Source organism: Apostichopus japonicus, chromosome 14, assembly GCF_037975245.1.
Source record: "Apostichopus japonicus isolate 1M-3 chromosome 14, ASM3797524v1, whole genome shotgun sequence".
Classification (NCBI taxonomy): Eukaryota; Metazoa; Echinodermata; class Holothuroidea; order Aspidochirotida; family Stichopodidae; genus Apostichopus; species Apostichopus japonicus.
In genome coordinates, this window is record NC_092574.1 from 18,805,898 (window position 1) to 18,831,543 (window position 25,646).

Below are 25,646 nucleotides of genomic sequence, written 5' to 3' on the forward strand. Positions count from 1 at the left end.
ATAAAGTCTGTATTTTTTATTTTTTTTTATTTTTGTGCAACAAAAGCATGGTTAAATGTTTGAGTATCATCATTAAAGACACATTATTTGGGATGTTGAAGATGACATCATATGCAGATGTCTAATATTTATTCAGAGCATACAATCACTAAAAATTAAATCTCTTTGCATTCCATATTCAAATGATTTCTTTAGATGTTTCTATAATGCTCTCCACTACCAATCATAGTCATTCTATTCCTGTCAATCACTACTTTTGTATCTTGAAGAGCATTAGAGGTAACACTTGTCGAATGTGATGTTTTAGGTCATGCTCTCTTTGCCTTGAATATTTTAATCCTGCATATGATTAACATAAATTATAATCTTTTCCACATGTGTAAGGAACACGCTCATAAATTGTCCAAATTTTTTTTTCTGACGAAATGCAGTAAGCGTGTCAATTTTCCAAAAAACGTGAATGAAATAGAAATTTTTGATTAATGTCAAGAGAAAAAAAAAGGTTTTTTTCCCTGGAAATGTGTCTTTGGAGGTGATCAAATATGAACCGATGTCAACTCGGTCAATAGGTGTAGAAGTACACCAAAAAGTGGTCCTTTTTACATGGATGTGTCGAAATTTCTCGTGCATTTGCCTGGAATGATCGTGCGCTCTTTTTTGCATCGCCATCTTGGAAAGTAGTTTTGTCCGACTCTCGCCTCTCCCTAACTCAAGTAGTAGTTGAAAAAAAGAAAAGAAAAAAAAGTGAAAAAGGAAAGAATCTATTCCCAAAACACGCTGCCTGCAGGAGGAGGTCTCGGTCGTTCCCATCTTTTTTTTTGGGAGGGGACGACAGGAGATGGTTTGCCCTCCTTTGCTCTTATGTCGTCTATGATCGTTTTGTTTTCTCTTCCTACGTGCATCTTCATTGGCATCTTACAGTATTCTGGAGGTCAATACAAATGCGGAAATATCCCAAGTATCATACGTACCACGGTAACGTCTCACGCAAAAGTCTCGTCAGCTTTGAATGTTTATCCTGTAAACGCTCCTCCTCCCTATCATGTCTTAATATCCAAATTATATTTAGAGAGCATGATTTATTTATAATCAATGTTGGGGTGAAGAATCGGTTTTCTTGAGGATCCTGGAAGCGGTGTCAATGTTTAATCGTTTAGATTTGGAATGCTATGAGGTTTTGAGATAGAGGTTACGGTAAATGTCGAAAACAGAGCTGAAGTGTTGGGGGAGAAAGAGGAGCACTTGGGCAACATAACCTAAACAATCTAAATATTGAGGTCGGATTAATATATTCCAAAATCTTGGAAGGAATTGGTTTTGGTATTGCATTTAAAAGACTGAAATGCTCTAAACTTTGAATGCGATTACAAAGCTTATAATCAATGGTGGAAATAGTAGATTTAGGTCAAAACAATATACAGTAATGATTATAAAGTGGATTGCATTGTCAGATGTTAAATAATGGCAAATTAGAGATAATGTCTGGGACATATTATTGATGAAAACAAGTAGTGAACAACTATTAAAAAGGAAAAAAGTAATATTAATATATATCAGGAAGCAACCGCATTCAAGCAGATGTAAAAAATACAGCAAAAAGGAAAAAGACCAAAAAGTTGATGGTTCCTGATACAACTTAAAGAGTTCTTCATTTTAATGGTTCACTCGGTCATAAGTGTGTCTGATATGTCTTTTCATTAGAGCTTGCTACTATAATGAGATATTCAGCAATTATATAAACTATTATTAAGCAACTTCTGCATTCTTAAGGTCTTTAGTTTGGTATTTCTACACAATACAGATAGTAATATTAATATAAATAAAATCTAAAGCAAGCAGATATCATAAAAACAAGCAAGCAAAAATAATAACAAAAGTAAAATGAAAAAAAAAGAACAAACGTGTATCTTGATGTTTTGTTATAGCTTATAGCATCATAATCTGCAAATGATATGAATTTGTGTCAGATTCCTTTGAACATTTAAGAGATGACTGCATCAACAATTAAGTATCCTTGGATATTAAGAAGAGAATGAATCTAAAAGAGCTTTTATACCAGCATTTTAGGGAAAAACTTCCCTTGTCTCCTCGTAAAATCTGTCTCTTTTGTGTGTGTGCGTGAACGTAAACGATCTATTTATCATACCTCCATTCTACTATGTCTCCCCGCTCCTTTCAATGTCTTGAATGTACTTTTCTCTTTTTCATCTATGAGTGCACCGATGTCAAGATATTGTTTTCTGCCTTAATTTGCTGTTGTTAGTCTAACTGTGCTCTCTATTACAGACACTCTCTTAACTGATAACTGTCATACCGGCATACATGATCTCCTTCCAGTTCAAATAGGTAGCTTAGAGTGATATGGCGTTATCGTCATGATGTATTCTTCGTGAAAGCTTAAATATTTTAAATCAACGATCTTCCAGACCTGGGTTTTATTGAGAGGATTTTCTGGTGGCAAAACATTGTGAAACTTATATTAAAGAGAAAAATATTCCACACTGCTAATTGAAACCCTGTCTCAATATCTTGGCCCTAACTTGAGATATGGCTGATTGAAATACAACTTAGTTTGACTGGCTAAACTACATCCAACTACTCCAGGATGTTGGATCACAGTAAGGGGTATGTGATGTCATCTGGGCAAATGCTCTTCAAAAGCTTTACATAGACATTATAATCTTCTTATATATTTATCCTTGAAACCAAATACATTTGGGAATGCTTGCTTTCGATGTCAAATTTCTCTGTAATTAGAATTCCATGAAAATGTATCCCTTTTTAGATACATATTTGATTCCTCTGTGGATAAATGAATGACAACTAATCAACAAAAACAAAGGACATTTGCAGCTGAAGTGCCCTGATGACATCCATATTGCTATTGCCAGATGCATTTACAAAGTATCAAATTTGTTTTCAGGAATTTTAGCTTCGCAATACAAAGTGCTAATAGGATGTGGTTTTCGCCAACAGATTCAAAAAATATTCAGCAATTTTAACTAAGTGATCAACTTGAGTCACCAGAATATTCTTTTGAAGCATTCATAACACAATGACTTGCACAATTTGTAAACAAGAGCTTTCACAGTCAATGATTTCTGCCTTAGATGTATTATCTGTTCATTCTTCTTGTTTTTGTCCTTGTGGGAGAGGGGGCATGGGTGGAGAACCAAATGGTGGCAAAATAAATTATACCAAAATAGGATATTTATCATCATCGGAAGAGATTATTCTAGTTGACAGGATGTGTGTTTTTGTAATTACAGTGAAACTAAACCACGCTGATATTGATAATATTTCTAGGAATATGGCCAAAACTAGGTCTTTAAATAATGGTATTGAATGATCCAAATTACGTCTTCAGTCAAAGCCTTTTACAGAAAATTAGTTAATCTGTTACCAAATCCTGGAGAATCATTGAGAAAAGCGAAGCAACTTCCTACATGAAAGATGTATATTCAGAATCGTTCAAATACTTTTGTAATTATGTTCCTTTGAGATACCTCTGTAGAGAAGTCCAAGGGCACTAATGAGAAAGGGTTAACCCTTAGATCTTTACATGTGTTTCCCTGGTGTTCACAATCACATGCATTTGATGGGAACCATATCAGAATCAGTGAACAGATATTTGAAATGTCTAATGTGCATATTCTAAATGGGGCTCTTTATGTGTGACATTGCAGCTACAAGTGAGGGTCAACCCTCTCCCCTCTGCCTACCTCCGCCTGGTATGTTCAGTGGCATCCTTTATAGTCTGTGTACATATTACTGTCTGAAGGGTTACTGGGTCAGGAGATAGAGAGGCAATGAGCATTAGATGAAATTCATGAAATAGAACAGATTTTAGTCCTCTACATTCATAGCAGTAGCACATGTGTAGAAATGCAGAAAGGAGGAGGAAGGAGTCAACTTTTTAAAAAAATAAAAAACTATTTGGAAATTGTCATCTATATGTCTTTGTCATTAGTTTATTTATCTTTTGGCTGAGAATGCAAAGCAGACAATCAAAAGAATACCTGGATCATCAGCCAGTTGGGACAAGTTTGCAATGCTAATACCACCCTATACTGTCCTCTCATATCATGCTTCAAAGCACTCATACTGACAGTATGTACAGTGTCTAACCTTTATCTGATAGAAAACCAGGATGCTCATACTGCTAGCACAAGTGCTTTGAAGCATGACATGAATGTACAGTGCATAAAGAATTGTCCCAACTTGGTTGTAAAATGCCTTAGTTATAGCCAAATCAATCTAACATTATGTGAAAGTCTGTTGTATTTCATTCTTAGATGTTTATTTCAACCGTCCAAGTGGTGATTCATTCTCCTATTATCCCTCACCTGTTAGAACATTGTTTTGTGATTGGCCAGTTTTTGTCTCACCCAGTTGATACGATCTTCCTCTATACTGTTATTTTATGTTCTGCCCCAAAGCACTCGTTCCGACGGTATGAGCAGTATGGATATTGTGTTCCTATTGGGTTAGGAACTGTTCATACTGTCAGTACGAATGCTTTGAAGCATGATATGGGAGTACAGTATGGATTGTCTCAACTGGCCGTCTTGTCTGTTGCATGTCCTGCATATTTATGAGTAAGCTAATGAATATGTATATGTATGCATAGCATGTTGTAGTACACCTCCTCCAGTGTGTGTAATTTCCTTCATATACATGTGTAGCTGCCTATCACCTCTGTGCATATTCTGTGTATTCTCTATACATATACTCAGCCATTATATTTACCTTGCCTTACTGTACCTTGTACCACCTTGTCTTTACTGTACATACCCTGTACCAGGTCCACTGATGTATAGTATGTGGTCTATCAAAGAGAAGCTGCCGACATCCAAACAAGTTATCAATCTTTCATTCGAAGGAAGTGTCTGTTGACACAAAGTCGACACAATAGTTTGTTTTTCTTGGGCATTAAAATTTATAAAGACTCTTTTTGTGAAGATTTTTACGAAATTTACATGCCAGATGTGAAACCCAACTTCATCTTGTATTTTTTCAAGTTATGATTCAAACACAGCAGTTTGATGGGATCATTCCAATAAGCTTTGAATTATATTTCCTTGAAATGTACTTGGGATGTATGGGTTGACATAAATACTGACAAGTTTGAAGAGACTCAGGTAAACAAACAAACAGGTAGATAGACATACATCCCAAACAAATATACATGCATGTTGCATTAAACATTCATTGATAATGACCAAACACATACACAGCGTTTGTTTTATGAACTTTTAGCATGTTTTTTATACGTTAATAGAACATTTACCTCAGCTGCGATTTGCCGGGCTTTGACTTTGATAGTTTGCACATAAACTTAGGAATTTCACTGAGAAGCCACTTGGTTAAAATGGAAAGAAAAAGCATTTTCAATTCTGATAAATCAACCAGAAAAGAAATCCTCAATTGTTCCTTTTGTTATATTATTTCCTTACAACTGAATGATGGTTAATACTGCTGTTTTCACATTGGATACTAACTGACACCCTTTTATATTCCACAACGGAAAATAACATAGAACCCTATCAATACAAGAAACAACCCGTTTCAGTGTATACAACACTTGTATACTAAAACATCCGAAAAAAACATTTGGACAGAACAACAGATTCCGGTAACCCATGTTTTTCCTTTGCTTTTTGTTGTTCTTTTCTGGAAGTGTAAAATCCCAAAGCATCCTAGAAAAAACCCTTCATATGTAAATTGCCCTGCTGCTACTTAATCTCTTAAGCGCAATACTTGTTTGTAGAAAGAAACTAATAAATTAAATTCAATACATTTCCAGTTTTACAAGAAAAGAAAGTTGCCAAAAACCTATTCTCCTGTGAGCAGTTTTCTTCATCTTGATATGATGATGCGTATTATTAGCAATTGAGAAAGCTGTAAAATGCAAAGGAATGATATGTTGGTGCTGAAAGCAATCATGAAAACATTTTAATTTATAGTTAATAGTTCATCAAGTTATGGGTTCATTTTTCTGCTTCTTGATTTTCTTCATTGACTTTAAATGTTTGCAGATTATCGTTCTGAACCCCTGTAGAAACTTTTCTATCTGTATTACTTCCATTCGTGTAACATTCAATTCAAAATAATGAATTTAAATGATGTTTAAATGCAGAGTTTGGAGGTAATTTACCTTTCCGAATAACTACTGTTTTATTGTTGTTCTGTTCTGTTTACTAAATTTAGTTTCCTTGTTTTGTAGAAATTGAATTTGTGGCAAAAAGTGGGATATTTTCTCATGTTCAGTCAAGCAAATATTCTTACCGGGACAACAATATACCAGCCAATGATTTGGGAGTTCTGTGCAATTTACCAACAGCATAACAACATTTACCCATATGTATTTTTGGGGGGTAACTGGGAGGGGTACAAGGACTCTGGGAGGCATATACAGACCATTCCACTGTTACCCTAACTGATTTGCTTGTTTTAACATTGCTCTTAAGCTCCACTATCCATTCCTCTTCCATCTGTCACTGTTCTTTCTTCATATTTATGTTCCCATGTCTTGAACTGAGTCGGTTGAAACTACTGCTTGTAGCATGGCATCCTATCTCACTGTTGATGAATCCTTCTCTTGTACTTTCTTGAGTTCTTTGCCAAAATATTCTGTTGTCACTGCAACACCTGTCTAAAGCAAGAATAGAGAGATGTTGGCTGCCTCATGCTTTGTAGGCCTCTTAGTGGTATCATATAGAACTTATTTGTATGCTGTTTCTAGGAAAATGTTCATGTTCATGTTACGTCATCGAAACCACAATGCATTTTTGCATTCTGGTTATTCAGTGGCGTTTGTACAGTCTAGATTCTCTCTCTGTCACTGCTTATTTTCATTTCGACATTTTCCTGTTTTGTTCTCTCCATGTTGTGATTTTCTTCTCATTTCTTAAATTCTCAATGAGGACAGCTTGACATCCTTAATGGTCCACCAGTGATTCCCAGGTGTACTGTTCTCTCAGTTTAATATCAATGGCTGTCTTAAATCTTCAGACTTGTTATTGTGATTTCTCTTAAAGTCAGAAGTCACCACTAAGGGAACTCTACAGGACTGTATATCATGATCTTTAAAACTCTCCTTCTATGTCCCTACACAAGTAATGTCCAACTTTGTTGTTGAAATTGTTGAATCATGCTGAACCCTGTTGAACGATGCTTCATTCTGTTGAATGATGTTGCCTTCATTTGTCTTGTTCCATTTTGTTGAACATTGTTACACTTTTTCAACCCATTTTACTCTTTATGTTGCACTCTGCTGACAAGTTTGTTGATTCATGTTGCGTTTCTTGTTACATTTTCGTGGACGATGTATTGAGTGTTTCCAAGATACACTGTATTGATATGTGTTGGGTGTTTAGATTTATGCATTGTTCCATTAGTAGGACTCTTAAATGTTCCCTGTGTTGGCATCATCTTTGGCAATTCATGGTTCTTTTATACCAAAGATGAAACTAATTGTTAATATTCCTTTCTATCTTCTGTTGAGTTGGTTAAGTATCTAAATCAGTGATTCCATGGATTGTTGTTGAAGTGTTCTAATCTGTTGAAAGTGTGTCTGTGCTTAATGAATAATTTCTTTGGGTCACACAGGCAAAACACCTCCCCACAGTTTAGATGAAGATCTTGAGAATCCTCTGCAGTCTTATAGACCTCCAGCGGAACTTGCTCGTAAGCAGTCAGGTAAAGATTTATATCACCAAGTTCCATAGGCGATGTACATAAGAAACTTGATATTCTCGTCCCCCATGTGACGATTCAATTTCTTTACTCCTATAGTCTTTCTTCAGTAAAGTTTTTAAAAACTCAAGTACCAGGATGGATTATTTTGGTGCTCTCCTCTTTTAATCCTCTTCTTTCTCTTTTGTCTGTCTCATGTCCTGAAATGGTGCATTCTTCTGCACTGGTTACATTACATTATTATTCCAACTGATACCTTAACTATTTGGCAGTATTTTGAATGATACTGTCCTGATTACTAGTATCTCAACTGGTACAGGACTGGTTACATGTGTGTTTTACCTGATTCATAACTGGTTACAGTAACATTTCAACCGATACTTTACTGGTCATGCCAGTATTTCAATGGACACTTTATTGTTCATATTATTATTTTAAACAATACTTTACTGGTTAAAATTTATTGTTACAGCTGAACCTTCATAGGTACTGTAGCATATGGATTGATAGATTACTGGTTAAGGTAGCATTTTCACAAAATACATTACTGGTTACAATAACATTTCAACTGATATGTTACTGGTTACAGTAGAATTTCAACTGATACATTACTGGTTACAATAGCATTTCAACTGATGCGTTACTGGTTACAGTAGTATTTCAACTGATACATTACTGGTTACAGTAGCATATTAAACTGATATGTTACTGGTTACAGTAGCATTTCAACTGATATGTTACTGGTTACAGTAGTACTTCAACTGATACATTACTGGTTAAGGTAGCATTTTCACAAATACATTACTGGTTACAGTAGCATTTCAACTGATATGTTACTGGTTACAGTAGTACTTCAACTGATATGTTACAGGTTACAAGTAGCCATTTCAACTGACACTTACTAGTTACATTAACAATTTAACAGATCAACTACTTGTAACAGTATAGACTCAGTGGACACTTAACTCATTATGTTAGTATTTGAGGTGAACTGTCACTGGTAACAGTAGCATTATAACATATATTTTACTAGTTACATCAGTATTTGCATAGTTATAGATACAGTAGTTTGTCAACTGATACACTAAACTAATATTTGATTGGTTACAGCAGTATATCAAGTGATAATGCAGTACTTGTTACGCTGTTACTTCATGTCATACTTACCTGGTACCAATATCATGACAGTCAACTGAAATTAAATAACCATCTGCTATGGCAAAGAAATTTTGATTGCTTATTGTAGTAAGCGATGTCTTGTACTAACAAACAAAAACATGTACAAACAGATGATATCCCCATCTTACAACACAGTGAAGATGAAGTAAGATATGATCTGTGTTTCATCCTCTTGGAATGAATTATTAGGAAAATAGTGAAGATAGCAGTATTCTTCCATGTTCCTGTGTGTAATGACTGTTTTGACTTTTTTGAGACAAAACAATCGTTATAAACCATTGAGACAAAGGACCCGTTCATGAAACCTTTGAGACCAATGACCCTTTACACACGTTCGAGAAACAGCGACCCATAGAGAACATTAATTTCACTTCCTTGCATATTAAGCTAACAGTGAATCGTGTTAATATTACCAGTAAAATTGCATTGGCTGTAAGCAATTGCGACATTAATCTGTCATAATCTGAAAGCATTTATTACAGGAAATCTATGCTAAATTATTTCTCTGGCTTCCTGTAACTCTAGTCTGTAGATCTTCTAAACTGAAAGTAGAGTTTCTTAATTAATATATTTATGGGCAAATAAAAAACGATTGATTGGTTTTTCCTTTCTTTTTTCTTATAGGTACTACAACCTTTGCCCGGCCACCTCTAGCTAGAACGGATGAGCTGTAAGTTGGATTCTTTGTTGCAAATTCTATTGGCAAATTAGCAACTGTTTAATACTCTCTACTGCTATATTAACTGTGATGGCCTTGATCTTTTCTATCTATGCTCATCCATGCTTCGGTACTGGAAAATTTGAATATTATCTTTGAAGACAAATGACTAAACTTTACATCTATTTATCACCTTTTTTTCTTCTTCCTGCGGCAACAACATTGGTACTCAAGGGAGATTATTTATAGAACTAAGTAGTTTACCAGATAGAGTGCACTTTACATAACATATTTCTGACACTGACACCCAGTTTAGACCATACTAGTTTTTTATCGTAAAGGAAATAAAAATAGTCCGTAGCTTTGGTAGTACTAATCATAGTAGAAGAGCTCCATAAAATATCGCTTTGTCTTTTGTTCCTTTTTCTTTGCACTGAAATACCTTTTCTGTCATTCTGTCATTTTTCATTCTTCCAAGTTTCTTCCTTTTTTTTTTCAATTTTATTTTTTCAAAAAAAAATTTTCTTCAAATTTGTGGTTGTCGCCTTTCTGGTAAGTTCTCTTCATCAACCACCCAAAAACATGAAGAATCCTAACTTATAACCTTTCACCTCACAGAGATAATAACCATGAAGCGCCCGAAGTGACTCCTAGGGATAAGAGTCCATCGATTAGCTCCAGTACCTCCACTGTCTCACAGTAAGACCCCACCCAGTTTCATAATACTGCTGCATGCATTCATCTATTTCTCCTCGTCTCTCCCACCTGCATCCTCACAGTCATGTTTATTCAGTAGTTAAATCTTCTTATGAATATTCAATTCAGATTATTCCAAATTGGATGGATGCCATCTCACCATAACCTCGCTATGCAATGCTTACACAGTGTGTTCAAATAGTGTGTACATAATGTTCCCCAAAGTCAGTGACTGTCACTTACATATTTTTAGTTTGGAGTTTTTTTATTTTGTTTTGGTATGTTTTTGAGACTGTTTTCCCCAAACAAAGCAAAGAAAACATGTATTACAATAGATAATATAAATAATTTTCAATCAACCCCAATGCAAGACTGAAAAACAAAATTTTAAACTTACAGCTAACAGTGAAACAGATTTTAGCAAAGAAAAGTGTGTTCAAAGTGTGTTACACAGTGTGTTCAAATAGTGTGTACATAATGTTCCCCAAAGTCAGTGACTGTCACTTACATATTTTTTGTTTTGGGGTTTTTTTATTTTGTTTTGGTATGTTTTTGAGACTGTTTTCCCCAAACAAAGCAAAGAAAACATGTATTACAATAGATAATATAAATAATTTTCAATCAACCCAATGCAAGACTGAAAAACAAAATTTTAAACTTACAGCTAACAGTGAAACAGATTTTAGCAAAGAAAAGTGTGTTCAAAGTGTGTTACACAGTGTGTTCAAATAGTGTGTACATAATGTTCGCCAAAGTCAGTGACTGTCACTTACATTTTTTTGTTTTGGAGTTTTTTTATTTTGTTTTGGTATGTTTTTGAGACTGTTTTCCCCAAACAAAGCAAAGAAAACATGTATTACAATAGATACTATAAATAATTTTCAATCAACCCAATGCAAGACTGAAAAACAAAATTTTAAACTTACAGCTAACAGTGAAACAGATTTTAGGATGTATTAATATATTTTCCATATGCCTTGCTTGAAGTGAACATATTTTAATCTTTTCTAACTTGACTAGCAAATGCTTTGTAACTCATTAACAAGTAATATTTAAACAAATTAATAATAGCTACTGTAAAAACAGATTGCCGGATGTACACTGTCTATACAAGGTTTTCCCAGTTACACTAATTCTTGCTTCACCTAAGGATTGTCATTGGGATTCACTATTGTAATGAACCCTTCAGTGAAAAGATTGTCTTGTAGGGAACCTTGCTTTATCCAAAAATGTTTAACTCCCAAGGTTGAAAAATAAACTCTTAATGGTATGTTTTATCTGTGGAGATATTTTAATTTAAGTTGATTTGTTGTGATTGCATCTGGCAACAGCAATGTGAGCAATATCATTATAATAGGAGGGCAATAATTGTTTGTTTTCTTTCTTATATTTAAACATTATTTGGGCAAGGAGGAAGAATTCTTTAGGTGGTAGTTTCTTCACTGTCAGGATTCAAAAATCAGTATATTTTACTGGATAAATGGGATTTGTGGATTTGGTGTTTGCCAGTAGACAAAGAAGGCACTTGTACTTTCCTGCAAGTAGACATTAAAAACACATAGGTGAGGTAAAAATATGTCAATTAAAAAATTAATGATTTACCATACCAAGGATAAGCCCTGAATTGCTGCTGTTTATCAGTAAATATTATTGGGCTGTTCCCATAAACCTGTACAGTGATTAATGCGTTCTGTAATTCACGAAAATTGCCATGTGGTCACAAAAGTCTTTGTTTTCCAATTGAATCTTTTATTGCATCTGAGGAACTGGCCTAGTCTGTGTTAGACTAAAAGTAGTCCAGCCACCTGTATTCACGAGGCCCCAGAAGTTTAAATGTTTCTTTTATAAAAAAAAACTATAAGTGTTAAAGAAATAAAACATGGGTTGATAGTAGTGTTGTTTGGCTGTCTGCAACATATCAAAATTAAAGTTTATACCTTAAAGTCATCCTGTTAAGGTAGCAATGATGGGTGGGTTTGTTGCTGCTTTAATGGTTGTTTGAATTTGTAACAATTTTGTTTCAGTTTCACATAGAGTTTGGTAATTTAGGTAGATGTTTAGTTATATGTACTTGGCATGAATGTATGTAGAAAGAATAGGATAGTTGTGTGTTGGATTCAATATATCTCTGTTGAACATTTCCTTCAGTACGTGTTTTGTCGAAAATGTGGTACAATGGATACGTGTGTTTAGATAAGATGTTTTACAGTGGTGTTGTTGTCCAGTTTCTCATTTTTTGTGACAGCTTTATGATTCAAGAAATCTGGTTGCAGAGCAATCTTCAAGAACAAAGATATAATAAGCTGTTTCTTAGAAAATTAATTGTTCCTTTCTAAATGCTTGAAGCATTAACTAATATTAACTAATGATACTGTACAGATTGCAAACAGACTGGTGGCGTCAAATTAAAACATGTGAGCTCTTGCTATGTGATAATGTTTGAAAGTGATTTTGTAGTGGTATGTTCTAGAATCAACTGGTGGCCGGCCACACTATCACAGTTGGACCATGTTTCTTTGTTCATTTTTTCTCAAAACGTTTTCAAGAGATATTTAACATTTTGATTTTAATATTCTTCCATAATGCTAGTCCACCTACAGGAAATCAAGCTTTCCGCTTGATGTATGTACTTCATGGTGCTACATGCTTACTTGTTCCTCTGTAATAATTATTGTCCCTATTACACACAATGTGATGAAGATTTTTTGTCATGGGGGGAAAACAAGCTGGCTGTGTTTGTTTGTGAGATAAATGCCACTCACCAATTAAGTGCACTTCATAACAGAGCTATATAGTTACTTTGATGCATTGTACAGCATTATAAAAGATTGGTTAATTAGCATCTTTTGAGGCGAAATGAAGCACGTCATAAATGCTCCAATTGATCATTGCAGTACTTAAAATTTCAATTCAAAAATTTTCTAAACTAATGCCAAGGGAAAAAAGTTGTAGTCAATCTTATTCACAGTGCTTGGGTATATAGTATTTGAAAAGTATCGGAACTGGTTTATTTACAACAAAGTATGAAACCTGGTGTAAAGTATTTTCTTAACTTGGAAACTTTCTTTGCCATTGGCATAACAAAGGACAAGTTTGCATTTATGCAATTGTTGTAAATTGGATCATGTTTCAGTATCTTTTTCTTGTAGCTATACTTTGATCTCCTATAAGATACTCAGTTGGTCAAAGCTTTTAAAAAAAACCCCACAAAGCACAGAAAGGCTTTTAACATGGTAATTGTGATCAACCAACCATAGCTCATCACTGCTACAAAACATTTCCAAACTATATTCTTCAAAATAGTACACATTGTCGTAGTGTTTTATATGTCTGTAGAAGTACAGGAAATATAAAAGCAAAAATGGATAGCTCACATCACTTAACTTTGAAATTGTTTTAATTCCTTATACAAATGATCACCATTATTTTCAGTTTGCTTTGCTTTTGTTTCCTTTTGTAATTACTTTCATTGTTAAATGGAGGAGACAATCTTAACAATGTCCACTTTGAAACACTCCTTTCAGTGTTAATATGTGACAGAGTACCTGATGTATCCATTGATTTTAGAACACTGTTTCCTTGTACTCGTTACTGTGAAATAAAACAAAGTGAGAAATCATGCACACTAACAGTTGTCATGTTTACAGGGTTGAACATTCTCTCTTCACATCCTCATCCCTACGTCCCTTATTACCTCCTCGTCCTTGTAAACCCCCCCCCCCCCCTTTCACACGGATAATCACTTCTAGATCACCCTACTATGGTTAGAAAGGAAAGCATCTCAACAATGCTTCTTTCTTTTTTTTTCCTCGTCAGGTTAAGTAATTCATCGGCAGATACGAATGTGGCTCAGAGTGATATTGCAAAACTTCTTGAAGGTGGAAATAAAAGGTAAAGCAAAGTGTATCACATTGAACATTCGGCTTGGCATATAAAACATGCAAAATTAAAACTGCTCTGTTGTATTCGTCTGTTTATTGTTGTCTGTTTATCTTCACAATCTCTCCCAGTTTTATTGTAAGATTTTGTATTCATTTCCCAGATGAACAAAAACAATATGATAACATCATACAGACTATCAAAAGTCAAAGTAAAGTAGTTATATAAAAAGTGTTTCCATGTTGTTTGTTTTCATTCCCCAACCCTCCAAGTTTTGTTCACTTTGTACACTTTGCATGCCATGTGAGCTGAAATGTCAATAAGAAAAAAGATAAAATGAGGAGAAAAAAGACACAAAAACAAAAACACCATGTCGAGGGTAAGTTTGATTGAGATGGTTGTGCATTGTCTGCTCATATTATATACATCCTTTTAGAGGTTATAACATGGAGACTGCTATTGGTATCAACCATACTAAATGCTGTACAGGAAAATTATAGTGGAAATGATAAGCTAAGTTTTAAATGGAGACACATTTGAGACACATTTTGTGTCACGTTCCTTCAATTATACACATGCTATAACAACATTTGCAAACCGTGGAGTAATTTGACAACTCCGAAGCTGCCAATGTCATTGTTTTGGCAATTACACCAACTTTGGAGGCTGCTGAGTTTGAAGTTCAAATTGGGCAAATTATTTTTCACCCTGCTTTACTCCACCACAAAACAAGACTGGACCCCATAGACCTGTGATCGTAAATGTGCAAAAACAGGTAGAATGTTTTGTTTGATGTGAATATTAACAGAATTATGCAATTCAACACATCTGGAACATCAACTATAGGCAGAAAACTGCAGACTCAAGTTTCTTCCAGTTATTTATTCGTCTAAATCACTAAATTTTAATATCAGATTTACTGGTCACCCTCTCCACCAGGTATGGTCAAATAGTTGATTTAAACGTTGAACCGATGTAAGTTATAATTGTTTCTTGTTTCAACATTCTCCATGATCACCTACTACAGAAAATTACTGTACATAAGTTGCTGCTTTTCGGCTGCATTGGCATTCTCCATGGAATAATTCTATCTCAGAAACATGGCCGTGCATCAGTCATCTCTTCCGTAGTTCAGATACATGTGATACATCTATACACATACACATAGGAATACCCAGATGGGGTTCGGAGGGGCATCTACAGTTTAAGGAGGGGCACAATGCTTGTTACTATATCTTTTGAAGTTTTTGTATATGTTTGTATTAATGGTGGCTCTGATGGCTTGGCTCATTAATCTGCCCGGGGGGGGGGGGGGATGGGAGAGGGGAACTATCCACCTGTGTCTTGGCCTGACTACGGGCCTGATATTAGGCTTTACAAATGCTCATTGATATCATATGTGTTCCAACAGGTCCAAGGTGGTTATGTGTGAGAATATGTTTTGGTCACTGCATGAAATTAGTTTTCAACATGTTTCCTGCAGTCATAATATTCATACCTTTCTCCTTGCCACATCCCAGTCTCCTCAAACATTCATTTATACTTCATCATTCTTTTTATTGATTGTTATGATATCATTATTGTTTTGTTTCTAGGAAGTGAGTTTTGTGTGATTTTTAAGCTATATTAGCACTTCACATTTTAGATGTTAAAAATACAAATTTCTAGACTAGTAACTTTGCAGCATCTTGCTTCACAGAACATCTTCAAAATGTTGATGCTTTAGTCATAAATTACAATGATCAATCTGTCTAATTCTGTTGGGAAGTTTGCTTAAAACGAATAACAATTCAAATTCAAAACAAAAGAAAGTTTGATATTATTTATAATGAAGTAAATTGTAAAATGCTCATTCATAATTCATAGGACATGTGGAGTTTTTTTTTATTTTCATGTTTTTTTTTACTTTTCTTGAACCAACATTTTATTGGTGTTGGTTGCATATTGACTTGTGGTGGATGTGGACTAACTTTTAGAACTATTGCATTGCAAGAAGCAGTTTCATCGGTCTTTCTTTATGCATAGAGAATATATCAAATTAGATATCTGAAAAAGAAAATATAACATTGCAATCTCTTTAAGTGCTGGAAGGTTTAGGCAAAGTCCAAGGAGACTTTTAGATCACTGAAAGGTGGTAAAATACTCTGCCTATCTAATTATCACTTCAGTTCATGTTAACTGTTTTTTAACTTACTTATAGGGGATAGATTTGACTTACAAAAGATAAAACACATACTATACAAACATATTTCTTGATAGTGCAGTGTTATAACCCCAATGTTAATAATGGCAGGGTAGAAGTGCCATCAAGATAATAATATATTTACCAAATTAAGTCGATACTATTTCTCAGAAAAATGATCAGATGTCTTGTCAAGAAAACAAAAGAACAAACAAAAACAAAACAAAAAAACCCAGAAGAGGGATGAATTGTTTACAAGGGGTATCTCATCTTTTCACCTAAAGTTGTTGACTTAATCCAAGCTTGTAATTTACCATTGTCTGAAAAATGATGTAATGACAAATTATGTTACATCTCGTCATTTCAAAAATATTTTGAAAAAAGGTTAACTTTGTCAGGGTTAGATATTTTTACCTTACTGGCACTTTTAATCACAGAATAGCAAATAGAAATATATCTATGTATCATATATCTACCCGTTAGCATGGACTATATTAAACTGATTACTGTTCTTTTGGCTTCAGTCTTCTCTTGCAATACTGCTCTCAAAATGATTCAGTTTCTATCAATTTCAGTGGTCTTTCATATTGATCTTTCCATTGCAATGAATTCATTCTTTGAGGTGGTCATGTGCAAACACTACCCTGCAGCATTTCATCATACTTGTGAATTGTGGGAACCTCTTAGGTACTGGACAGGGTTTAATATCCTGATTCGCATATGCAAAATTCTGTGCAAAAATGGGCAACTTGCTATATAAACAACTGTGATTCTCGTACACAGAAACCATTTTATAAGAGACAAAAGTAAAGCCCTTCAACACTGCTACACAAAGTGTTAACACTAAATTGTTCCAAGTTGGCTTCTTGAATATGTATGTATCAACAGAGTAAGTATTTATCCTTCAATAGTTATGGAACATTCATTATCTTCCAGCTGGAAATTTGATCCTACGACAAGCCTTCACATACAACACATTTTTGCTGGATATTCTATCTGATTTTTGCAGCAAACAGCAGTTTTATTCAATTTTTTTACCCTCGCTTGCAAATATTTCTGTTCTTTCTCTGCTCCTACACAGAGGTATATGTGTCAGGACACTGTATGCTTGCGACGCTGACAATGAATCTGAGCTTTCGTTTCAACCCAACCAAATCATCGTCAATGGTCAGTGTTGCATTTCTGATTGTGTCACTGTTTACAAAGGAGGCATTCTCTAAATCAAAGCATAGGTCATTCCAATGGTTCTCTTTTGTCAAGTACACCCGAACGACTCCGAAAGATGAAAACCATCCACCATATATCGTAGCTAATGTATGTCAAGGTTTAAATCGTACTAAATTCAAAAGTTATCAGAAGTGTGAAATATAACAAGATATCCAAAGATAAGCAACCAAGTTCACTTTATCCACTATAAAATTTCAAAGCTAAAAAGGAAAGATAAACCTTTTGCAACTATTGCAGAACTACTCTATGTTTGAAAGTCACTTCCTAAAGCCATTTTGAAGGTTAATAACAAAATGCCTCCTTTGTTACTTGTAGCTACAATAAAACCTCACTTATCTGATTCAGGCATGGGCAGTCATAGATTTTGAGCTTAAAGTGACATCCCTAAAAGCCTCTATTTCACAAAAAATACAAAAAACTTTTTACCAGAGAAAAAAATAATATTCTCCCACTCTTTCTCTCACATATAAAGTTATATTTTACCCAAAATAGCACCCTTTTATTCACATAAAAGTTTGAATTGTTTGGTTGATACTCCATAACTGGAAGATCTAACTTCCTTTTTCAAATTTTCAAAACTTCCATGGAATAAAAAAAACTGTCAATAACTAAGAAACTTTTGGGTGCTAGGGAGGATTTCTCTGTGAAATTTCCATTCTTAATGCAAATTATTTTTCAAAGTGAGACCTAAAAATTTTCCCCTGAAAACTTTTCCAATATTAAAATCATCTGAAAATTTAACATTCTCTACTGTATGATGAGTATCTGTGATAAATGGATACAGACCCCACAGCATCAGATCTTCCAAGAGATGGAGAAGTCGTCTCAGATAAGTGATGGTTTGACCTAGAGTACCATTATCAAAGAGATGACACTTGTTTGTATTATCCATTGTGTCCATAATTTTCAATGTAATTTTTTATATCTTACTGATTTTTATTTATTTTTTAAAATTTTCATTGCCATATATATTTATACAGTTAAACACAGGTTTTAAAAATTAAAGTTGTCTGTCCATGCCAATTCTGTCTCATGTACCAGTCCATTGTTTTATTTGCTTGCCAAAGCTCTCATATTAAGCAAGAAAAAGAAAACACAAATTTACTTCTTATCTTGTTAAAGTGACTAAATATGCTTGCATTGGCTGTAACTTCGGCCTCCATGGTGAAACCGTTTCAGAAATACATTTCTAATTTTACTTTCTTGCATTTTTTGAATCTCAATGCCTTTGAAGCTAATGTATGGCTTTATATCAACAGTTATGTATATTCTTCACATGCTGTAATTAATCCTGGTAATAGATATTTAGATGCCCAAATCAATGCAAAGAGGAGAACCTCTATGGTATTAAAAATGTTGATATGAAAAGGAACATGAGGCAGGATCGGTTGGGTTTGGCACTCAAAAAAATGATCTACAACAAAGGACAACATATCAGTAGAGTTCAGACAAGTCACAGTAATGTATTATATTTAAATTAAATATTTCTTACTTTTATAGAACTATTTAGTTTAAGTACTGCCTACAGTATTACACTGTATACTGATATCAAAGATGTTGCAGACATTTATAAACCCTAATCAATTCTCTTACGGTTCATGGGTAGCAACTAAGCCAGCATCTTTTTCGGTATATATTTCCTGTTTGCTGCAAACATATGCATGGTGATGGGTTTTACACATATAACAATATGTCATGTATGTCTGTTATAAAGTGAAATGATTAACATCTATGAGCAAATTTCAACAATTTGACCTTTAATACAGGTGGTAAACTATGAGGACTTCAATTCTCAACTGCAGTAACAGATTTGCACTTACTCCCCCCCCCCCCCCCCCCTCCATTGTAACAAACCTGCAGTACGGAACTAAACATTTCTCATGAATGAAAGAAAAGTGATATAGAAAATAGGTGTTGAGCATTTAACTCTCAGGTTGAAGCATGTGGACATGTGGCAAACTCATAATTTATGATCATTGGGTGAACTTTGCTTTGTACATTATCAAGGAAAGGAAATTTTAGAAATGTCAACAGGATTGGATTAAAGTTAATTTTTGTAATATTGGTGTACTTTAACTTCGTGTAGATTTTATCAAGTAATCAAGGTAAAAGAAGTAAAAAGAAAAAAGAACAAAAGCTACCTTAAAAATAATGTTTTGATTCTAGAGTATCTGAAAATGCCGTGTACTTAGAAACACCTAGGTAAATATTCACAGGTAATTTATGTAGGTAAGAACTGAAATTGAGCCTGTAAGACCCAGAATTCCTTGTTGAAAGAACCTTTGATTTTGATTACAACATAATGAAATTACACATCTCATGATATGAAATGTTGCCTTAATTGAATTCACATGTTTGAGGGGTAACTTTATCGTAAGGAAGTCACCACCTGTTGGTTTTAGTTTTCATTTTGCTTCATGTCATATCAGCAAACATTATTTCATGAAAGAAGTATGAGTTCATTCATGTTTATAGTGTGCAGTGAGGTGCTAATACCATGCATGTGTCTATTGAAAAGTCACATCTCTCTGTCTTCTTTCTCTATTTCAGTCCGGGAGTCAAAGGAAAGGGGTTGGGTCCTGGGGACTCTAAACGGTAAGACGGGATTAATACCATCGAACTATGTGGAGCCGTTGACATGATAGCTGCCGCCTTCGTGCAAGGCACCATTTTTTGAATCCAGCGATGTGCACCGTCGTTTTTTCTTCTTCTTAAGGATGATGCTACATTAGCAGAAATGAGGAAATTGTGACTCATAACCCATTCTGAGGTTTAAGAGATGCTTTGGGAAAAAAGACACAAAAAAAAAACAATCAATCAATGAAATTGAAAGATGTGATCAGTTTTGCAATAGCTTACAATCTAGAACATAAGATTGATGCCTTCCGAGAAAGATGAACTTTACGAATGGTGAGACCACTGGCTGGGAGGAAATTTGGCTTTAGATGCAAAGGTCACAAAAGTAATAAGGGCAACACCGACAATCATTAATTTAGTATGCTATTAGCATTCAGTAGAATCATGTAGAATATATGTAAAAACAAAGTCAAGTGTGCTATAAATTTCCGTGAAGATGCATTTTATGATAACAGGTCCATTCGATAATTTTCTTTATGTTTGCTTATAGAGAATTCTACTCATGGAATTGCCAAAAATCTCATCAGTGAAATAGTCACGCTTAAATAGATCTCGATGCAGGGATATTTCAGTCAACTTCAAACACAATGACTCTAATTAGACTTAATTTACATTAATTCGAACATGCTGGGAAGTGAGTACCCCCTATTTCTCAAGACTGACTCTTCCAAAGTTCACATACTATCATGTTAGGCTTTGGTGTAGTTTCAATGTCACAAATTTGTTCTTATTGCAAATTGTAACTGACTAAAATATATCAAAAATAAGTCAACTGTTTTCTGTGTTTCAACTGAGTATAGAATGACTCTCTCACCTAAATTTAAATCAGATGTATATTTGGATAACCAATTTTTGAAGAATCAAAGATGCAGTATTAGAGAAACATTCCATTGATCCTCGTATCATTATACCATCAGCATGCATCCCCGTCGTTCCCCTTAAAACTCATCAAACTCATCACTGATGATTCACCATGGAATATATAAGCTTGGGTATTAAACTATGAGTGTGAGTTTCAAAATCTTGAATTGTTACTAAATATATCAAAGTTATTAGATTAGAGCATACATAGTTTTAATGATACCAAAAGCACCTTTTGTATTCTCATAATTGTGTTAAATTTATGTGAATAGATTTGAACTGTAGTGACCTTAGGTAAATCTTCACTTCCTGGTCTGCCTCGTCCCTGCTTCACTATGGCCAAGGTGCTTTCCCTTCGCAAGGTTGCTCAGAAGGTATCCTTCAAAATATGAAAAACTGAAAGGAAAGAATCATGCCTTTTCGTGCTGTAAAGCTTTTGTCAAAGCTATCATTTTATTTTTAATTGAAAAACTTGCTTAAAGTGCAGAAATAATATAATGAGCTCTTGTCTTACCGCTGGTGTTAAACAATGTTGGAAAGTTCTCCATGAATGTATCCCTGTATTTTAAAGGTAGTAGTCATTCTGTCAATATTCTCTCTGTGTATTTCTCGGTTCCAGTACATGGAGGAAGGTCTAGAACATCTGAAACTGTTGTGGTAAAGATCTGTGAATAAACACAAAATCAGAGGAAAAATCACTTTCTAATGTAAATAGCTTGATTAGTTCCATCAGTTAATGAAACCAACATGATATCAAGTAATCAAACTGCCAATTTCGTAAAAAGCTTTGCATTTGTTTATGTATTGTCGGAAAATTTCAAGAAATGGAAATTGCATTCGCACTTTGGCTCTTATTTTATAAAGAAGTTAATGGCAAGTTGTGAAAAGATTCATGATGTAATGCTATTGATATACATTGAAGCCCAATTTTAACTGTTAAAACATTTATATTTCAAAGTGAGCATGATAGTGATACATTGTACTGGTGGTTTGAAATGTTATGAGAAATTATTAGTTTCAAAAGAATTGATGGTATGAACAATAAATGTGAATGAAGGTTAAGAGTTTGTTCCTTAATATTTTGTGGCTTGTGAGAGCCTCTAAGAATCTCACTAAATTTATGAAATGGAATTGACAGTGTGTTTCATATGTAACTGATGCCTAATCCTACTATTCAACTCAGTTTCCATTGTGCCACATGTTGATCATATCCCCCCCCCCTTCCCCAAGAACAAATATTATAATCCTTTGCATTTTATCCTGGGAGAATGTACTCTTGTTGTAATCAAAAAGAAAATGTTGCATGTAGTCTATCATTGTTTTGGTATGCCCTAATGTTATAACTCTGGAAACCTCAAAAAATAGAAATTAATTTTGTTCTAGTATAGGACTGATTCTAAAGACCTTTAAAGGTGTAATTTAAACAATCTGGATATTCTTGTCAGGTAGTCCAAATGTCACAGTTAACACAGTTAAATGTCAGGTGAACTGATAATACTAATGGACAAGAAAAGGTTTGAATGAGTGCTCTTATGGTTTATCTCAATGACTGGTGGGCAACCCTGTAGCAGAATCTTTAGTTTTGCGATGTATTGGTGTGATCTCACGAGCCCTTATGTCCGCTGTGGAGATGGAGATGACTTCAGCTGCAAAACTGTTCTCCGGTTTCCTCCTCTTCGCTCACAATTTGCTCACGTAATGTGTGCTATGTACCTCGACTCGCCTCTTCTTGATGCAGCGCTGCCACTTGTGTATTCACACATGTATTGTGAGTATTTAACCTCAAGTGGCGTGACTGACCCTGGAAAACAATGCCGTTCATTAATTGGAACAAGAAGTAATACTCTTCAAAATGGGATTGCATGCTGTTAGTTAAAACACTGTCAGTCAGTCCTTACCTATAACCTGGGTTTCTGTACTTCTTCTGTGTTAATTCTAAGTGTCCTTTGATATTGAATTTGTTAGGATTCATTCCAAACTTTTCCTACATAAGAAATCCACTAAGCTCTGTTTTGTATAAAACTATTATGTAAGACTACAGTTTTGTGTACGTCTCAAATAACTTGTCTTAAAACTGTTATTAATGCTGGAAATGGTGGTATTAAAAAAAAATGCATGAATAGATATTTTAAGAAATAAATTGTGAAATACATGAAATGTACAAATGAAATGTAGCAATTCATGATGTTATTATTTTTTTTCCTTTTTTTCTTTTCCTTGTTTCTTTTATACACTTTATATGTCAATATATAAACTGTATCTCTCTACTTGTAGATATAGACTTGTTAAAAAAAACTTCAATGTAAATAGGTGTACTGATTAATTCTGGTAAATTAAGTCCATAGTAACAAGTGTATTTTAAATATTGGAATTGTGCAGTTTATTTTACCCACCCTGTTTGATAATTTGTGTGACAAGTTGAATATATTTGTTGCATGATAAAATGAATGTGTGATGAATTTGAAAAGTGATTTATGTTTCAAAAATGGCAAAAATCAATACAGCACAATACAATACAAGGAAGACATTACTTTGAAGATACAATTCATCTTCATCAGAATGCATGTCTCCTTTTGGCAAGATAATAGTAAATAAGAATGATAATTGTTTAAATGATGGTAATACATTATTAGTAACAAATGTTGCCTTCTGTCTTAGGATCTTCGAGTATTGATAACCAAAGAAATGCCATGTTTCTCCTGCAACTGGTAACATGCAACAGACACCATTAAAAAATGTTCTTTTCATTGAAATGGTGGTACCAACTGCATCATTAAAAGGGAATCAGTCTATAACCTACCAATAAGATACCAAATTGGAACCCAGAAGAATGAAAGTAGGCATAATGTCAAAGGCTTGCAAAATGCAATAGAAGGTATTAATTTGTTGGAAAACAAAGTATTCTGTATTAGACTAAGAAGTTACTAAACTTAATACCACAGACGAATGTGTGAATATTAAATGACAAGGTCAGAGTAAGATAGTTCCAACCATAATACGCAAAGTCCACATTTTCAAAAGGAAGTATTCTTTTCCAATGTATGCTTCTGGTGAAAATTTGTTCCAGCGTTTCCCCTTTTTCCTCATAACATTCTCATTCTGGAAGATCTAATGTTTGATTGAGGAAGATGATATCTAGTTCTTGCTACTACTAAAATGTTGTTAGGTGTGGTGGTAGGGGATATGGATGTCCCGTGGTGGAGGTTAAGATGGTCCAGTTTGCTGTAAACACAAAGATACTGTTAAAAAGGATTCATTGGCTTCATATGCCTTATAAGTGTGAAAATCCCCAGAATTTGTTTTAACTGTTGTAATTTGGGTAATCTCAGGCTGTGAGTTTGGTATTTCTCAATTTCCATGTTTGTCTAATTGCAATGAAAGTGTGCTGATGTATTGGAAAGGTATTGTGAAAATGGATCTGATCCGAGAAATTGGTTAACCTTTGGTAATTAATTTGTCATATAACACCATTGATTCTGTTTGTTTTTCTTATGTCTTCTTTTATTATCTCTTTAAATCACTTTTTTTTTGTATTTTATGGAAGATATGCCAAGTTTTTTTTTTCACTTTCAAATGAAGCAATAATTTTCCCTAAAATGTTTTCTGCTTTTTGTTTTCTTTACCTGGGAATATTGGTTCATCTTTTGTTAGTTTAAATTCCTTTCTCTAGCTTTTGCAGCTCTGGGTCTAAGTATGCCTTTTCATGTTTGGAATGGTGACCTGACCTTAATGACAACATGCACAGGCGACTAGCGAAGGAAATGCATTTGGTGTTGATTAAAGATATTTGTAGACAAACTTTTCTTGGAATTATATGTTAATTCCAATTTGCATGACAAATGTAAAGTTTGTTCTTTTGAAGACAGATATCAAGACAAACTTCATGTATTTTTTAAAGATTCATGTGTCTGGTTGATCTATACAGTACAATAGATTCACAGCTCAGGAATTATGCGAAAATTTCAATATGCAGAAAAGTTAAAAAAAAAAAAAAATAGAAGTAACACACCTATTGAGTTACTTGGGGATTAAAAATTTAGTTTAGCCAGCTGCATTTATCATGGATGTTAAAGCATTGGTAAAGAGTATATCAAAGTTTATGGAAGATTGTTTACCTGTATGCATATGTAGTAGGCTCTCGTCTTTATGCTCTATGTTATTACAGAGACCAGGGCTCCTGTTTAGGATGATATTTGCTATGTCGATTATCTTTTGCCAAATGTATTAGCCATTTCTCTCTTCAGTTTTCGTCTTTGTAATATGTTGGAGTAATTTATGAAAGAATGGTATCATTAAATAAACAAAACTTCCAAGTTTGATTGTCTCTTTATGTTCTTTGTTCCTACTCTCTTGTTTATTACTTTAAACAAAATTAACAATACAATTAATCTACAAAAAGTTTAGAATTGAAGAAAGTCTATATCAAACTTTGAAAGTTCAATAAATAGAAATCCTAAAGAAATATGGGCAAATTTTCAATTACATGGATGAACATATAGTTTACAGTTATAGAAAACATCAGTAACTTTTCTGTAAACTTACATATATTTTCTCTATGCAGAATCTCATAGTTTATGTACAGTATAGCAATCATAATGTAACCTGTATCTGTATGGCATCTGCAATTTG

General features: G+C 34.1%; 1 protein-coding gene across 24 annotated transcripts in view; it reads left to right on the forward strand.

Annotated features, from left to right (window-relative positions):
* LOC139980128 (rho GTPase-activating protein 26-like) overlaps positions 1-25,336 on the forward strand; it is an 87,616-nt gene extending 62,280 nt beyond the window's left edge. For 8 of the 24 annotated variants that reach the window (XM_071991523.1, XM_071991526.1, XM_071991524.1 and 5 more), the window contains 7 exons: positions 922-975; positions 7,612-7,701; positions 9,502-9,547; positions 10,154-10,234; positions 14,048-14,122; positions 17,374-17,459; positions 20,070-25,336. In XM_071991523.1, coding sequence (XP_071847624.1) covers positions 922-975; positions 7,612-7,701; positions 9,502-9,547; positions 10,154-10,234; positions 14,048-14,122; positions 17,374-17,459; positions 20,070-20,161 — 524 coding nt within the window. In that variant the 3' untranslated portion in view covers positions 20,162-25,336. Of the gene's footprint in view, positions 1-921; positions 976-7,611; positions 7,702-9,501; positions 9,548-10,153; positions 10,235-14,047; positions 14,123-15,049; positions 15,086-17,373; positions 17,460-20,069 lie in introns of all 24 variants that reach the window. The other 16 variants (XM_071991527.1, XM_071991529.1, XM_071991530.1 and 13 more) reach the window with 10 other exon arrangements.
* The last annotated feature ends 310 nt before the right edge of the window (positions 25,337-25,646 follow it).